A 19,499-nucleotide genomic window follows, 5' to 3' on the forward strand; every position below is an offset into this window, starting at 1 on the left:
ACCCATTAGTGAGCCATGGTACTACGTATTGCTTCCCAACAAAATGGTAAAAACATCAAATGTTCTTGTATCTACAGGTGAGGTCTTAGATCTTTTGTCATTCCCTTCTGGATTTACTCTTCACTCATACAGCATGTGCAAAAAAAAAAAAAAAAAAAAAAAAAAAAAATCTGCCTCCTATCTTGGGAAGGCTATTAAGAAAACAGATGAGAAAATCAGGAAACAACCAAAGGAAAAAGTGGCATGGAACAAACAGCCTGCTTCTAGTCTAGGCAAAAAGAGTCCTTTTTCCAGGGCTGAGTTCTACATGGGGCTTTGGAATAAAAGCCTTTAGCAGTAAAAAGCAAGTATATGTCCAGGATACGCTTGGGAATCTATAAGGGTGGTGGCAGCAGGCTCTAGTCTAGCAAATGTGGAATTAAAATCCTCTGTATGAATTGCTTAGAAGTACAGCTAAAGATTAATTTTAAGAACTTTCTTTTTTGCCAACATAACAGAATCTTAAGCATTGCCACCTTAGTAAATATAAAAGCTTATAATCAATAAATAATCAATATACTATTTTTAGGGGGAGAATAAAGGCATGTTTTAAATGTAGACAAAATGTAAGTAGTAAACTGTTTTACCTGGAATGATCCAAGAATATCCTTTAAGGGCTCTTCATAAAACTCATCTCTTCCAAAGAACAGCAGCAACTCAAAGAAACTCCTACAAAGAATAAGTGAATGATAACTTGCATTGCTTCTCTGAATTTTTGCCCCAATTTAAAAGTCTCAAGAGATAACAGTTACATAATATCAGATATTTAGTTTTAAAATAGTTGGCTTTGAAAAATTATATTGATCATTTAGGATTCATGTTATGTTTTCAGTAAAATTAGAATAAAAAGAAATATACTGAAATTCTATACCTGTAGAATGAACAATTATATTACTTATGTCTACCAGTGTTCACAGTGGGGGAAAAAATGCAGTGGTATACCAGGTGGCAAAAATGTGGCTATACATATAACAATGATTCAAAATGGGCACACAGTCCAGCTTCACCCCAAAACAAGGGACCCCAGAGAAAACTCAAATTCTGAGTTTTTTTCAAAGAGATACAAGGGGTGGTAAAATTGACCCAAAAATATAAGAGGCACAATGAAAGTCTTAGCCAACATTTATATTATAGCAATATCACCAATTTTATACCTAATAAATGACACATGGTCCTCAAACCCTAGGCTTACCTTGATTATCCCATTTATGATAAGTTGTCCAAACTCTGTGGTTCCTCCTTTTTAAATAAATTATTTGGAAAATACTGTTACTAAGTACTTTATGTGCCTTTAACAATTCATGAGTTCACACAGGAAGAAATATAACTTATTTCCTAATCATGAGCATGGAAAACTATTAAAAATTATTTAATATTATTTAGTAATCCTAAAGTATCACAAATGATGAATCCCTGAAAAATTTTAAATTTTATTAACCTAGAAGACTCAACTAGGAATACCTGAAGTTGTATTTTTTAAACACTTCTGGTGCCTTTTTTTGAGGCATAATTGACATACAACAATATATTAGTTTCAGGTGTACAACATAATGATTCAACATTTGTATATATTGTGAAATGATCACAGTAAGTCTAGTTAACATCCATCACCATACACAGTTGCAGTTTTTTTCTTGTGATGAGAACTTTTAAGATTTATTCTCTTAGCAACTTTCAAATATGCAACATAGTATTATTAACTATAGTCACCACACTGTGTATTATTAATACATCCCCATGATTTATTTATTTTATAACTGTAAGTCTGTACCTTTTGTCTCCCTTCGTGCATTCTGCCTACTCCCCACCCCCCACCTCTGGCAACCACTCATCTGCTTTCTGTATCTATGAGCTTGGTATTTTGGGGTTTTCTTGGGTTTTTTTGGTCTTAAAATTCAACATATAGGTGAGCTCATACAGTATTTGTCTTTATCTGACTTATTTCACTTAGCATAATGCCCTTAAGGTTCATCCACGCTGTCACAAATGGCAATACTGCATTTTTTAATGGCTGAATAATGTTTGATTGTGTATATATACCACATCCTCTTTATTCACTAATCCACTGATGGACACACTTAGGTTGTTTCCACATCTCAGCTCTTGTAAATAATGCTGCAATAAACATGGGGTGCATATGTCTTTTTGAGTTAGTGTTTTCATTTTCTTTGGATAAATACTGAAGTGGAATTGCTGGATCATATGATAGTTCCAATTTTAATTTCTTGAGGAACCTCCAGACTGTCTGCACCAATTTACATTCCTACTAACAGTGTACAAAGGTTCCCTTTTCTCTACATCCTTGCCAACATGTGTTATTTCTTGTCTTTTTACTTTTTGCCTTTAATCAAAGCAAATCACTCACTAATAAAGACAAATGTTTAAATACAAATGCAAATGCAGAATATAACTGAGAATTTTAAAATTATATAAAAGACCTAGGTATTACACAATAATTGCAAAGACCCTTCTAAATACAGTATAGTAACCATACTCCATAAATTGATATATTTATAAATTTGACTTAAAATTTTTAAATGTCAACAGAACAAAACCACATAAAAGCAGTCAAAAGCAAAATGATACACTGAGAATCTCTGCTGATTTCCTTAATTAAAAAGCTTATACAAGTAATTTTTGTTTCTAAAAAAAAACAGTTAACAACCTAGTAGAAAACTGGGAGAGAAGACTACTTCACAGAAAAGAAACGCAAGGGATTTTTTTTCAAATATGAAAAGATTCTCTACTATAATTAAATAAGTGAAATTATAAGGATGAAATGTCATCTCTCCTATCATATTTACAAAAATAAAAATGTTGATATATCCCATGATGGCTCTGAAGTACAGAAATAGGCTCTGCTATCTAGTTGGAGGGATGATAAGTGGTACTACTTTTAAAGGCAACATAGTAATAGTCAAAACAATTTTAAACGCACACATACCATTAGACTTACCATTTCCATTTATAAGAATTTAATCCTCCAAATAATACACACATAAAGTTCAAAGACACACATATATATGGATGTGCATCCACAGATGGTTTGTAGCAGTAAAACAATGGAAACATACTAAATGTCTACCACAGGGGACTGGTTAAATTAATTATAATATACCCACGAAGTGAAATATAATACAAATATTAATGAGAATATCAGTGAGAATATATTTACATCTATATGAATAGATAAGGGAAAAATTCCAGGCATGTATTGTTAAACAAAGATGGAGAAATCTATTCATTACATTATCACTGGTGTAAAGGAAGGGAGAGAGTAGAAGGCACATGTACACCAATGCATATTGCCAGACTACTACAGGGATATGCAACAAACTGGTAAAAACAGTTGCCTTTACATTGGGGAAACAGAAACTAGGGGTCAGGGATGAAAAGGAGAATTATTTTTCATTATCAACCATTATGTATTTATTTTACCATCAATAAGTAAGTATAAAATAGCACCGTCAATGTACTTCTGGAATCTTCTCTATCCCTATTAATAAAGCATTAATTCACATCTATCTCATCTTTAAACTTCTAATAGACCCTATCTCTTGTCTTGCTATTCCACATTTACCTAAAATCCATGTTCAACATGGCTGCCATTGTTATCTTCCTAAAACACAGAATGATCTACTTACAGGCTTACCACTTACTGTGTAGATTTTACCATCTAAAGCAAAGACCTTCAGCTGACACATTTGTTTTATATAGATAAAATATTATTTTAAGATATTTTAGTTTCCAATATTTAAAAACTGTGGTATTTCAGATTAAATGTAGATTTCTCTGAGCTCTTGATAAAGAGGAACCCCTGTAACACAGGGCTTTCATCTCTCCATTGCAAAATAAGCTGAGCAGCTACTGCCTTTAGTCAAGGCATGGACCTCTTTTCCAATTTGCCAGTCTCCATCCACCTCCCATTTCCCCAGCACACTGCCTACTTGACTTATTTATTACTTATATTCCCATCCTATTTTATTTAGGTATTTGAGATCACTGATGAAGAGGAGGAAATTCAGATTCCTTATTTTGACATAAGAACCTTTATGTCTGATCCAAAACTACTTTTACACACATAGCTATTACCAAATTCCATGCTCAAATTGCAGCAAACTTCCCTACATAGCCTAAAACTCCTGTGTGCTTAAAGGTGTTTGGATCTGTTGCTTCCTCAAGACCCATTTATACGATTCCACCTAGGAACTTAGCCTAAAAACTCCCTTCCTTCTCTCCAGACTAATATATAGGTGATTCTTCTGTACTATCATAGTACTGTACTTTGCATATATCACTATTATAACATGTTGAAACAAGGAAGTGTTAACTTTGTACTAGGTAGAATGTGGTAGAAATTGCATCATTACATTGAGTAGATAGTACTGACTGGTAGACCACTTAATTCTATTGAAGGAGGAAGAAATACAAAGGTTTTTAGTAGAAATAAAATATGCTATGGCAGTAAATTTAGACATGAATGTGCAGATTAATATGACCTTGTAGATAATCTAAATATGCAGAATTATGTCTGTATTATGTGAACATGAAAGGGGAGCCAACATTACAAGAGATCTGTATATGCCTCACTATCAGCTACCTCAATAACAAGGCCCAAGTCCATTATAATGACATTAAAATGAGAAAAACTACATGCAAAATAAGTAGAGTAAATAATGATAAAACAATATGGTCTAGCTACCTCTGCCTGAGGGTAAGATTCAGGAAAGTCAATAAGTATTTACATAGTAGTGAAATCACTAAGGGAAAAACCTAGAGTATATGTGGAAGTAGAAACTTCTTGTCTCAGACCTGTTGAATTTCCTATTGCCTAGTGTAAAGGATCAACTAAATGTTTAGAGATCAAATTATCTAGCCCTCAAGGAGGCAAACTCTACAAGGTGCAGGGTAAATGAATCCACAGTAGAACAAGGTAGGACCCCAAAATATATATAGCAGTCTAGAGCAGGAAGGCCTGTTGTTGTATAATACATGAGATAAGAATAGTTAGCCATATTTAAATTGTTAAAAAACAAAGACAAAAACAAACAAAAAAAAACCCCAAAACAAAACAAAACAAAAAATCCAAGAGAATAATATTTCCTAACAGGTAAAAATTACATGAAATTTAAATATTACTGTCAATAAGTACATTATTATTCAAAGAGAACCACACCCATATATTTACATATTGACTATGGTTGCTTTCACACTAGATAACAGAACTGAGTAGTGGCAACAGAGACCTTATGAGTTAAGCCTAAAAATACTTGCTATCTGGCCCTTTACTCACCCATGGTGTACAGCCACACTGGGTTTCAATCTCAGCTCCACCATTTCCTTGATATGTGACCCTGGGCAAGTCACTTAATATCTCTGTGCCTCGGTTTCTTTACTTATAAAACAGGAACAATAATTGTAGCTACTTCTTGTAAAGCACTTAAAACAACCCCTGGGGGTGCTACAGGTGCATGCTAATAATAATATAGTACTACTACTTCTATTATTAACATTGCCATCAAAGTTTCCTTCAACAATCTAAGAAACCTGAGGTCTTCACAGATTTGTTCTTCTCAGCTCTGCATATGTCAATTTTGTTGATATGTAAGACACCAATTTTTCCTCACTTAAATTATGAAGATTCTTTAAGATATCTAACTAAATTCATCAAAATGTTTCTTTCCAAAAATTTATTATTGTATAATGTTATATTGGTTTTTAATGTTGAATATGTTTGATATAGTGTTTAACATTTGTATAATAAAATAGATCTTTAGTATAATGCTTAATATGTCATAGTCTGTACATTAACCAATTATAATTAATATTAGTCCAAATTATGGGTTACCTACAGTTCATTCACCTAAATTGAAATAATTACTCAAAATAGAAATACCCAGGTAAAATGATTTATATAAAAACATAAATTATTTGCAGTGGGACAAGTATATTATAGATGGCAATCCCTCTGAATTTAAAAAAATTATACCTTTTACCGTCATTTTTATTTGACTTTCATCAATCAGTATATTCCTATTAGCTATGTAAGTTTAAATAACTAGAATATCACTAAAGTTTCCATTTATGAAACAAACTATATTCTATCCTTGGGTTGCTTGGAATTCAGACCATATATTACAAGTGTTTACCAGACTTCACATATATTACAAGTGGTAATAAGGTACCAGACTTCTTAAAATACAAAGGCACACATAAATAGATTGGTAATTATGACCAGAATTACTTTTCTTTTTTGGGTCTCTGAAGCAGATAAGTAATTTTCACACTAAAATACAAGAATGTGGATTTGTGCATTTATCTGCTATAGGAAAATTCCACTAAATTATGATGCTTAACTATCCAAATATAAGAAATCCACTTACCAATTTAAGCCAAAGAAAATTAGGTCTGTTTTACATGAATTAAATAAGAATAGAATAAAATGTTATTGCCCACACTTTAAACACTCATTTTTAACAATTTCTTCTACACTTACTAACTCTAAATCTTTGATCATATAGATGTTTCAAACTCAGCAGTACTTAATCTTTTTTTTTTTTCCCCTTTGGCCACGCCCGTGCAGCATGTGGGATCTTAGTTCCCTGACCAGGGAACGAACCCGCACCCGCTGCAGTGGAAGTGTGGAGTCTTAACCACTGGACCACCAGGGAAGTCCCAGCACTACTTAATCTTAACAAAGAGCGTTTACTTTGTCATACTCAAGCATTCCAATGCATTTATCTTCAAAATACTTTCTTCAGTAATGTCTTTAGTGAGCAAAGAAGAGGTTCATAGTTTTTTTTTTCAACTATATACTGATAAACTGTACATTATTTTCTCTAAAGTACGACAGACTAGTACCCTTAGCGATTCACCCTCTGAAAACAAGTAAAATGCTGGATAAAATAGCTGGCTTTTGCCTTGACTAAAACTTCAAACAGCTATACCAATATGCTCCTCCCAACAACTTCACCACATTTCTAAGACTGTTAAGGAAAACTGCCTGGTTGCACTTTGAACTACCCTGGAAAAGAAAAAAAAAAAACATCTAGTTTTAAAATCCTCTCATATAGGTTGTCATCTGAATTCATATTATGTACGTGGTCCAAAAATTCTCAAGCCAAGAATTTAGCTAAAATTGGTCCTGGACTAGTAATATCTCCAGGTCCCTGCCAGAACAAATGTAGATCCTTTCTGAATATCCACTTCAAATTCAGGCCCCAATTTTTGCAAATAAACTTATTCCAAGAAAATACAAATTCACAATGTAAATAATAATGATGATGACAATAAAAACCACAGTATATAAGGAAACACAACACCATGAGCAAGAAGCAACAGAAAGTCCATGAAGACTTTATATATTTAAACCAGACCCAGAATATAAAATGAGGATAATATTAAGGAATAAAGAAATATTAAAATGATAAAAAACAATAGCAGTCAAAAAACTTATAGAAATAAAAAGTAAAATCAATGAAATTAAAAGCCAATGAACATATTTAATTGCAGATTAGACACAGCTGAAGAAAGAACTGGTAAACTGAAAGATCTGTAAAAAAATAAAGCGTAATACAGAGAGACAAAGAAATGGAAAATACAAGCAAGAGTTAAAGACATGAGGAATGGAGTGTACAAGTCTAACATGCCTAATCATACTTCAAAAAAAAAAAAGAATGAGAGAATGAAGCTAAGACAAAAACTGGGTAAGAATTTTTCGTAACTGATGAAAGATACCAATCCTCAGGTACAGGAAGCCCAGGAAATCTCAATAATGATTAATAAAAATAAATCTATACCTAGCTAATCACAGTAAGCTATAAAATGCCAAATACAAAGAACAATATATAAACCAGAGAATAATAAAGACTGTTTACAAAGACACAGGAAATGAAATTAGCAAGAAGAGCCTAAGATGCAAATTAGTAAGCATATAGGCTAAAACATTTGACAGTATGAAGCAATAATAATAATTTCATCTGGGCTTTAAAAGTCATAGCAAAAATACACTGCATCAGTAACATTAAAGTTGGAAGGAGAAGCTTCAGCCTTAGTGTTCTAGTGTTTTTGAACTGGAGGAAGATAAAAAGCATATAAAATATATACCTCAGTAAGTTAAGTATTAAATTCTCCTAATTTATAAATTTACATACCCTCAAGTTTTTCTGAAAGTAGAAAGTTGATTACAACGTTAATATCTAGGAAAACCATGAAATAGCATGAGCAATGAAAAGGAACTTGCCAATATTAAAACATCTTGTAAAGCCTTTATTATTCAACTGGCATTATACTGACACATCAACAAATAGCCTAATGAAATCAAATGGAAAATCCAAAAACAGGACAACTGCATGTGAAAAATGAGTATATGACAAAAACAGCATCTCAAATCAGGGGAAATGTTTACTCCATATCAGATAGCCCAATATTAAAAGACAAAATTGATTTACTCCAACTTCCAAACATAAGAAAAAATTCAAAATGGATAAAAAAACCTAAATATAAAAAATTAAACACTACAAATATCAGAAGTAATCACATATAACTTGGTTATAGAGAACTTTTTCTTAACTATGACTCATGGTCAGAAGCAACAGAACACTGATAAATTTTAATTACATTTTAAAACGTCTAAAAATATAAATGCCATAAGGAAAGCAAAACATAAATGAAAACATATACATTTGTAACTAATATCAGAGGAAGGGGTTAATATCCCTAATACATAAAGAGTTTATGAAAACTGAGAAGAAAAAGTCCAACTAACTTATAGAAAATGGGCTTGAGATAATATAAACAGGTAGCTCGTGGAAAATGAAACAAAATGGTCTTTAAGGATATGCAAAAGGGTGTTCACCTTCACTCACAATAAGAAAAATACAAATTAAAACCACATTGATGTGCCATTTCTCTTCTATTAGCATAGCAAAAAATCAAGTTTGACAACACAAAACTGTGGTGAGGTCGGAGGTAAAGCTTTATTTTATGGGTGAGAATGCAAAATGGTACAAGCTGTATAAAGGGAACTTTGAGACTACTTAGCAAAATTACATATCTATTCATCCTTTGACACAGATTCTAGGAGCCTACCCCAAAAATGTACTGGCAAACATACAAAAAGATGTATGCCAATGGATATTACTCATAGCACTATTTGTAATAGGAAAAGAATGGAAGCAATCCAAATACTTATCATTAGAAGGCATGTTGAATGAACTATGGTACATCTACACAATACTGTAAGATGTAAAAAGAAATTTGGACTATCTCTGTATCACTATGGAGTGATCTCCAAGACATAATATTAAGTGAAAAAAGCAGAGTGTAGAAAAGTGTGTACCTGTTTATCTAAAAAAGGGCATAGGGGTATGGATATATATCTGTTGGAACTTGCTTTTCTATCCAACCAATTTGTCTTTTTTAATAGGTTTAGGCAATTTACATATATTGCTTGGATTGAAACCTACTATGGATTTATTCTCTGTTCATTGCTCCATTTGATGCTTCTTCCACCTTCTTTTGGATTGAGTGATTTTATGATTCCATTTTATCTCCATTTTCGCTTAATATATCCATCTCTGTATTCAATGTTTTTAGTGATTACTCTAGTGTTTACTATATATATAAGTCCTAGGCTACCTTCAAATGATATTATGCTGCTTTAGGTATAATATAATAATCCTTGTGCTCTTTTTGTCATTCATTTAAATTTTACATGCTACAAACAATACTTCACTACAATTTTTGCTTTAATCTCAGCACTTAGAAAATATAACCCATAGGCTGGCTGCCAGTTTCCGTAAAAGTTTTACTGGAACACAGCCACATGCATTCATTTATGTTGTCTATGGCTACCTTGGTGCTACAAGAGCAGAGTTGAGTAGTTACTCTCTGATCTGCAAAGCTAAAGTATCTGGCCTTTAAAAAAAAAAAAAAAGTTTGCCAACCCCTGCATTAGACAGTTATGTTTCACAGTGACTAAAAATTTTTTAAATTCAATTTTATATTTACAGTTGTCCCTTAAACAACATAGATTTGAACTGTGAAGGTCCACTTGTATGCAGATTTCTTTCAATAAATATGTACTAAAGTACTATGCAATCTGTGATTGGCTGAATCCATGGATGCAGAATTGCAGAAATGGAAACCTGACTGTAAAGTTCTATATGAATTTTTGACTGTGTGGGAGGTTGGTGCCCCTAACCCCTCCACCATTCACGGGTCAACTGTATCTTCAAGCTTGTACCATTTTCAGATCTCTTCATTTCTTTAAGTAGATTTTCTGTCTGGCATCATACTTGTGCTACTTTTTTTTGTAGTTCAGGTCTTCTGGGAATAAGTCTTGCAGTTTTTGCTTCCCCGAAAACATCTTTATTTCTCCCTCTCGAATTGATAGTTGAAAGAATTGTTCTTTCACCACTTTAAAGATGTCACTTGACTGTGTTCTGGCTTGCATAGTTTCTGAGATGCCTGCTGTAGCTTTCTAAATTAGGTAATGTCTTTGTTCTCTGGTGGCCTTCAAGATTTTCTCTGTGATTTTTTGAGTTTGAATGTGATGCATCTAGGGGACCTAGGTGGTAGTCTGAGAGAGAGAGTTTGAAATTATCCTGTTTCTTGTTCTGAGTTTCTTAGACCTGTGGTTTAACGTCTTTCATTATATTTGAAAAATTCATGGCTACTATTTTGCACTTCTTCTGCCTCATCTTTCTTCTCTTTCTGGGATTCTAACAGACATATGTTATACAATTTCATATTTTCCCAAAGCTCTTAGATGCTCTGTTCTGTTTTCTTCTCTTTTTCTCTTTGTCATTTAGTTTGGGTAATTTCTTCTGACCTGTATTTGAGTTCATTCATTCTTTCCTCAATTGTGTTGTGTTGACTCTACTGATGAGCACATCAGAGGCATTCTTCAGCTGTTACTATATTTTTTATTTCCAGCATTTCCATTTGAATCTTTCTTAAAAAGTGTCCCAGCTCTCTGCTGAAATTCTCAATATGTTCAACCATGTTATCCACTTTTCCCACTAGATCTTTATATCTAAATTTGATTCTACAAACTGCTCTGTCTCTTAATAGTGCATTTTTTTCTTGCTCTTTTTTATATGTCTATAATTTTTAACTGAAAGCTGGACTTTATGATATATGAAAGTATAAACAGATGTTAATAAAATTGGTGCCTGGAAACAAACAAGCCTTTTCTTCTGCTAGCCTTTACTGTTGAGCATTTAAATAAATCTACTCGTGAGTTAAGTGAGTTTGTGTTATTGCTATCATGTGGGTTGTTGCTATCATGACCTTCAGTGCACCACTGGCTTCAAATTCCTCCACTGTTACATTGTGTAGAGGGTGGAGCCTGGGTTGCCAGATAATATTTTAGGCTTTCTGGGCCACATTAAGTCTCTCTCACATTTTTTTTTTTAACACCATTGTTTAAAAATATAAAGACCAGTCTTAGCTTGGGAGCCATATTAAAACAAACAAACAAACAAAAAAAACAGAAACAGCCATGGACAGCATTTGACCCCATGGGCCATAGTCTGCCAACTCCTAAGGTAAAGAATAATCAGGTTAAGCAGAGAAATGGAAGACATAAAAGACCCAATTAAAACTTTTATAAATAAAAAAATACAATGTCTGAGATGAGAAATACATTGTATGGGATTAATGTCAGATTAGACTCTGCAGAAGATAAAATCAGTGAAAACAAGGTATAGCATTAGTAAAACAAAACACACACAAAGAAAGACTGAAAAAAATGAACAGAACAATAATCAGTCAGGTGCGGGTCAACTGTGGATTCCCTTCAAGTGGTGTCCTTTAAGAAAACATAATGGTGATTTCTAAAAAAATTCTTTTTTTTTTACAATTGAAAATAAAATTTATTTGTAATATTTAATTCATTTTAAGAAAGGAAATTTCTACATATTCTTGTGAAATATCTATAGATACATGTTTTTTCTTAGCTTTCTTATCAGTTGGCTAAATAGTGAATTCTGAAAATTCTGACAAATAAGCAATGTAGGATATAATTTATGATAATCCTGTGAAAGACCTCCATAAGTTTCCACCTTACTTCCTTTTTTTTCCTAAAAAAATTCTTGAGAGAATTTCCCAAATTTGGTAAAAAAGTACAAATCCAAAATTCCAAGAAGCTTAAGAGTAAGAAATGTGAGAGATATTACACAAGGAAAATTACAATCAAGTTTCTTAAAACCAGCAATAGATTTCAAAAGACACCAATAAGAAAATGAAAAGACAAGCCACAGAATAGGTAAAAGTATTCACGAATCATAGATCTGACAAAGAATGTGCAACCAGAATATATAAATAACTCTTACAACTTAATAAGAAGGCAAACAAGCCAATTTAAAAATGGGCAAAGATTTGAATAGACATTTTACCAAAGAAGATACGCAATAGCAAATAGGTACATGAAAGGATATTTGCCTTCAACAGCACTGAGGAAGTGCAAATTTAAACCAAAATAAGACACCACACAACTACTGGAATAGCTATCATGAAAAAGACAAATAATCACAAGTGTTAGTGAACATATGGAGACACTGAAACCTTTCTAGATAGCTGGTTAGAATTTTAAATGGTGTAGTCACTTTGGAAACAGTTTGGCAGTTCTATGTTAAACCGAAGTTAAACATAAACTTATCATAGCATCTAGCAATTCCATCCCTAGGTATCTACTCAAGAGAAATAAAAACATTTGCCCACTTGTACACAAATGTTCATAGCCAAAAAATTGCAAACAATCCATATATCCATCAATTGATGATTGTAAAAACAAAATTTACTATATCCATACAATGGATTACTATCCAGCACAAAAATGAATGAGCTACTGATAAGTGCTAAAACATGAATGAACCTCAAAAACATTACTCTAAATGAAAGTACTCATATGTAAAAGCCTACATGTTGTGACATATTGTTTACATTAAATGTCTAGGTATAGCAGCTCTATTAAGATAGAAGACAGATCAGTAGTGGCCTTGGGCTGGGAATTGTCTGAAAGTAAGCATGAGGGATATTTTAGAGGTGGAGAAAATGTAGTAACACTGGATTGTGGTGACGGCTGCACAACTTTATAAATTTACTATAAATCATTTAATTATACTTAAACTGCATGAACTTAATGACATGGAAATTATGCCTCAATAAAGCTATAAAAAAAAGATAACTAGCAATGGGTAAAGAGTGTGGAGGTATAGATGAAAGAATACTGATGATATATTGATAATTATTGAAGCTGGTGATGGGTAAGGGCAGTTCATTATACTATTCCTTCTACTTCTCTGTAGGTTTGAAAATTATCATAATTTTAAAAATTTATAAAACAATGCATTGACAAAGATGTAGGGAAACAGGTCCTCTCTTATATGGCTGGCAATATTGTAAATTGGCTCAACTTCTACAGAGAAAATTTGGCACTATCGAAATGATAAACCTAAGACTCTTTGATCTAGCAATTCTACTCCGAGGATACCTGTACAATATACAAAAATCCTTGCACAGGTATACCTCAGATATTGCAGATTCAGGTCCAGATCATGGCAATAAAGCAAATATTGCAATAAAGACACATGAATTTTTTGGTTTCCCACTGCATATAAAAGTTATGTTTATACTATACTATAATCTATTAAGTGTGCAATAATATTATGTATAAAAAAGTATATACCTTAATTTAAAAATGCTTTCTTGCTAAAAAGTGCTAACCATCATTTGAGCCTTCAGTGAGTTGTAGCAGTAACATCACAGATCACTGATCACAGATCACAACAAATATAATAATAATGAAAAAGTGTGAAACATTTTGAGAATTACCAAAACATGACAAAGAGACATGAAATGAGCAAATTCTGTTGAGCACCAACAGACCTGCTCAACGCAGGGTTGCCACAAACCTTCAACTTGCAAAAAAACCAGTTATCTGTGAATCAAATTAAGCAGAGTGCAACAAAACAAGGTATGCCTGTACATATTCCAAGTGCCACTCATACGTGGCAATTCATTAAAATTCAAGATTCATTATTGTTGATAACAGCAATAGATTGGAACATAATCTAAACACACATTAATAGAGTACCAGTTAGTTAAAATTTTTATATATCCATAACAGTTAAATACTCTACAACCATTATAATGACTGATGATAGTTTTTCTATGTTGGGGAAAGATATCTGAATGAAGATATCTGAATGAACAAAGGGTACAAGACAGTGCGCACACTACACTAGCATTTTTGTAAAATGGAGGAAAAGGAAACATGATTATTTTTCTTGTACATGCATAAAATATCTCTGGAAGGAAACCCAAGAGAACAGTTACATTGTTTGCCTATGGAAATGGAAACTAGGGAGCATTTCCACTGTAAACGAAATTGAAGGATGTAAACTGAACAATATCTCCTTGTAAGCTCACCATACTTTTTGAATTTTGAAACACGAACATGTGTTACCTACTCAAAAACAAAAAAGAAAAAGTGATAGAGAAAATATTAAAAGCAGCTTCCCAAAAGGGTACATTATATACAGGGAAACAAAAATAAGGACGGCAGACTTTTCATCAGGAAAAAAAAATGTTGCGCAAGCCAGAAAACAATGGATGGACACCTTTTAAAGTACTGAGGATAAAAATCCTGTCAACCAAAAATTTAATAATCAGTGAAAATATCTTTCAAAAACAGAGGTCTCTTACCTCCAAGACAATCAGCACACCACAGAATCATATCCATCTCACTGCTGACAACCTTGTGATGAACCTACAGGATGAAAGTTTCACCCAAGGAAGTGACAGCTTTATAAAGGGTAAGAATTGAGCCTAGTGACCAAGAACTCCTTCCTGAGAAGAAATGAATCTCTTTCTCCCTTGGTGTCTGAGGAGCCCGCTTGGGGTCCAGCAAACCCCACCCTGACCCCAGTATCGTGTGATGGTCCCCTCTGCTCCAGTCCTCCCAACCCTTCTTGGATGAATGAAAACTGACCCATTTTCAGGGGAATGACTTTCCTCCTCACTGTGTTGGCCTGAGGTGTTGGGACAGTGTGTGATTTTCCAGTGGTTTCCTACACTGTTGGTTCCTCCCTTGAGGTTGGGAGGCAATAACTACCATCCCAGGACTTCTCAATACATTTTTTTTTTTTCCAATACATTTTTATTACCTAAACTGATGAGGGAAAATACCCCAGAGATCTCTGTCAGTTATGCAGAAGCCAACTGGTTAATGGTTAAGTTTGATCAAGGGAGGCAATGGTAGAAAACTGAAAGTTAGGAGGAAGGGAGGAATAAGGGGTCTTTTCCCCCTGCTCTTCTTCTTCTGGGACCTCTTTAGCAGTAATTATATTTCTTCCGAGGTCTCCTCTCACACAAGTCAATGCTTCTTCCCCTCATCAACCATTTCCAGTCTCCGAGTTCTAGTATTCCATCCTTGTGCCTCTGTCCTTCTATTTCCAGGACTAACAGCGACTTAACTACTAGTTGCTAAGTGTAGGTTCATCATCCTCTCCTTGGTCTATTCTCTCAGATCTTCTAACAACTATGAAACTGGTTCTATAAATTAAATTAAATTCTCTCTACTGAATTACCTAGCATGACTTACATTTCCCTAACGAGATCTTGATTTAAATAACCTATAAAACTTATCCATAACTCATAAACTTATCTCCACCTATAAACCTATCTTAATCAAAAAGAAAGTAAAAAAGGAAACAAAAATAAATTTACTTGTGATTATTCCCTATAAGACCAGCAGGAAATTATATTCCATCCCCCCAGTTCCAAAATTAGAATGGAAAACTTTTTCAAAAGTCCATGGCTTAAGAAAAATATAACCAATAAGCTACAGCCAAGATGAGTCACATATTTATTTTTATTAAATATTTTAAAAATATAAGTTTGCCTTGGTGCCTTCATCCTAGGAAAAATTTTTAATTGAGATATAATTTACATATAACATTATATTAGTTTCAGGTGTACAATATAATAATTTGATACTTGCATATTATTACAAAATGATCACAACAAGTCTAGTTAACATCCGTCATCACATATAGCCATAATGTTTTTCCTATGATAAGAGCTTACAAGATCTACTCTCTTAGCATCTTACAAATTTACAATACAGTATTATTAACTGTATAGTCACCAAGCTATACATACATTCAATGACCTATTCATTTTATAACTGCAAAGTTTGTACCTTTTAACCACCTTCACCCATTTGGCCTACCCCCAACCCCCACCTATGGCAACCACCAATCTGTTTTCTGTATCTATGAGTTCAGTTTTGTTTTGTTTTCTTTTAGATTCCATATATAACTGAAATCGTTAGGGTATTTGACTTTCTCTGTCTGACTTATTTCACGTAGCATAATAACCTCAAGGTCCATCCATGTTGTCACAGATGGCAAAACTGCATTCTTTTTTATGGCTGATAATAGTCATATATATATATACACATACACATACATATCACATCTCTTTATCCTTTCATCTATCAATGGACACTTAGGTTGCTTCCGTATCTTGGCTACTGTAAATAGCAATGAACATAGGGTTGGCAATATCTTTTTGAGTTAATGTTTTTACTTCTTTCACATTAATACCCAGAAGTGGAACTGCTGTATCATGTGGTAGTTCTATTTTTAACTTTTTGAGGAACTTCCATAGTAGCACTTTCCATAGTGGCTGCACCAATTTACATTCCCAAAAACAGTGCACAAGGGTTCCCTCTCTCCCCATCCTTGCAACGCTTACTACTTCTTGTCTTTTTGATAACAGCCATTCTAACAGGTGTGAGATGATGGCTTACTGTGGTTCTGATTTGCATTTCCCTGATGATTAGTGATGTTGAACACATTTACATATACCTGTTGGCCATCTGTATGTCTTCTTTGCAAAATTGTCTATTCAGATCTGCCCATTTTTTTTAATCTGATTGTTTTTTGCTATTGAGTTGTATGAGTCTTTATACTTTCTGTATTTTGGATATTAACCCCTTATCAGATACATAATTTGCAAGTATTTTCTCTCATTCAGTAAAGGTGCTTTTCATTTTGATGGTTACCTTTGCTGTGCAGAAACTGTTTACTTTGATGTAGTCCCACATGTTGATTTTTCTTTTTTGTTTCATTTGCTTTTGGTGTCAAATCGAAATAAATTATCACCAAGAACAGTGTCAAGGAGCTTGCCACCTATGTTTTCTTCTAGGAGTTTGATAGTTTCAGGTCTTACATTCGATTCTTACATCCATTGTTAGTTGATTTTTGTGTATGGTTTGAGACAGTGGTCCAGTTTCATTCTTTTGCATTTGGCTGTCCAGTTTTCCCAACACCATTTATTAAAGAGGCTGTCCAATCCCCACTGTATATTCTTGGCTCCTATGTTATAAATTAACTGACCATATATGTGTTGGTTTACTTCTGGGCTCCCTATTCTTTTCTATCACCTATGTGTCTGTTTTTATGTCAGTACCATACCATTTTGATTACTATAGTTTTGTAATATACAGTTGACCCTTGAACAACTTGGGTTTGAACTGCACAGATCCACTTATACCTGGATTTTTTTCCCTGAATACATACTACAGTACTACACAATCTTCAGTTGGTTGAATCTGTGGATGTCGAACCTTGGATACAAGGGCTGAATGTAAAGTTATACACAGATTTTCAAATGCACAGGGGATGGGAAAGTTGGTGTCCCTACCCCACCATTGTTCAAGGGTCAACTTAGTTTGAAATCAGGAAGTATGAGACCTTCAGCTTTGTCTTTCTTTCTCAAGATTGCCTTGCCTATTTGGGGTCTTTTATGGTTCCATACAAATTTTAGTTGTCAGTTCTTTTTCTGTCAAATTTTTAATGTATTGTTGCATTCAGTTTGTTAATATTTGATTGAGGATTTTTGCATCTATGTTCACCAGAGACACTGACCTGTAATTTTCTTTCATAATACCCTTGTCTGGTTTTGATATTAAGGTAATGTTGGCCTCGTAAAATGAGTTTGGAAGTGTTCCCTTCTCTTCTATTTTTTGGATGAGTTTGAGAAGGATTGGTATTTGTTTGAATGTTGGGTAGAATTTGCCAGTAAAGCTGTCTGGTCTTGGATTTTTGTTTTTTGAGAGGTTTTGGATTACTGATTCAACATCCTTACTAATAATTGCACTGTTCAGATTTTCTATTTCTTCATGATTCACTCTTGGTAGGCAGTATATGTATGTAGGAATTTATCCATTTCTTGTCAATTGTTCAATTTATTGGGGTATAATTATCCATGGTATAGTCAGCTCTCCATATCTGTAGGTTCCACATCCATGGATTCAATCCACCACAGATCAAAAATATTGGGGGGGAGGGGCAATTCCAGAAGGTTCCAAAAAGCAAAACTTGAATTTGCTGAGCACTAGCAATGATTTACATAGCATTTACTTTGTATTTACATTTACATAGCATTTACATTGTATTAGATATTACAAGTAATCTAGAGATGATTTACAGTATACGAGAGAATGTGCTTAGGTTATATGCAAATACTAGGCCATTTAATATAAGGGATTTGAGCATCCGTGGATTTTGGTATCTGTGGGGAAATCCTGGAACTAAGCCCCCATGGATAACACGGGACAACTGTAACATCTTATGATCCTTTGTATTTCTGTGGAATTGGCTATAGCATCTCCTCTTTTGTTTCTGACTTTTAGTCCTCTCTCTTTTTTTCTTGGTGACTGTAGCTAAAGGTTTGTCAATTTTATTTATCTTCTCAAAGAACCAGCTCTTAGTTTCATCAATCTTTCTTATCATCTTTTTAGTCTCTATTTCATTTAGTTCCACCCTGATCTTTTGTTATTTCCTTCCTTCTACTAACTTTGGGCTTCATTTGTTCTTCTTGTTCTGATTCCTTGGAGTACAAAGTTAGGCTGTTTATTTGAGATCATTTTTTTTCTTGATGTAAGTATTTATTGCTATGAACTTTCCTCTTACAACTGCTTTTGAGACCTTCAAGATGGCGGAGGAGTAAGACGTGGATATCATCCTCCTCCCCACAAATACATCAGAAATACATCTACATGTGGAACAACTCCTACAGAACACCTACTGAACCCTGGCAGAAGACCTCAGACTTACCAAAAGGCAAGAAACTCCCCACGTACCTAGGTAGGGCTAAAGAAAAAAGAAAAAACAGAAACAAAAGAATAGGGACGGGACCTACACCTCTGGGAGGGAACTGTGAAGGAGGAAAAGTTACCACACAGAAGGAAGCCCCTTCACTGGCAGAGACGTGGGGGTTGCAGGGGGGAAGCTTTGGAGCCACAGAGGAGAGCACAGCAACAGGGGTGCAGAGGGCAAAGCAGAGAGATTCCCGCACAGAGGATCGGTGCTGACCAGCACTCACCAGCCTGAGAGGCTTGTCTGCTCACCGGCCAGGGTGGGTGGGGGCTGGGAGCTGAGGCT

General features: G+C 33.9%; 1 protein-coding gene and 1 long non-coding RNA gene across 6 annotated transcripts in view; one reads left to right on the forward strand and one right to left on the reverse strand.

The window, feature by feature from the left end:
- Positions 1-19,499, forward strand: part of LOC309660211 — a 385,318-nt gene that overhangs the window by 246,957 nt on the left and 118,862 nt on the right. The gene's annotated exons all lie outside the window — the stretch shown is intronic.
- Positions 1-19,499, reverse strand: part of ZNF654 (zinc finger protein 654) — a 91,455-nt gene that overhangs the window by 31,546 nt on the left and 40,410 nt on the right. For 4 of the 5 annotated variants that reach the window (XM_082460329.1, XM_082460331.1, XM_082460330.1 and 1 more), the window contains exon 3: positions 627-708. In XM_082460329.1, coding sequence (XP_082316455.1) covers positions 627-708 — 82 coding nt within the window. Of the gene's footprint in view, positions 1-626; positions 709-14,751; positions 15,180-19,499 lie in introns of those variants that run through there. The other variant, XM_082460332.1, reaches the window with a different exon arrangement.

Source organism: Balaenoptera physalus (assembly GCF_965194825.1).
Source record: "Balaenoptera physalus genome assembly, chromosome: 4".
Classification (NCBI taxonomy): Eukaryota; Metazoa; Chordata; class Mammalia; order Artiodactyla; family Balaenopteridae; genus Balaenoptera; species Balaenoptera physalus.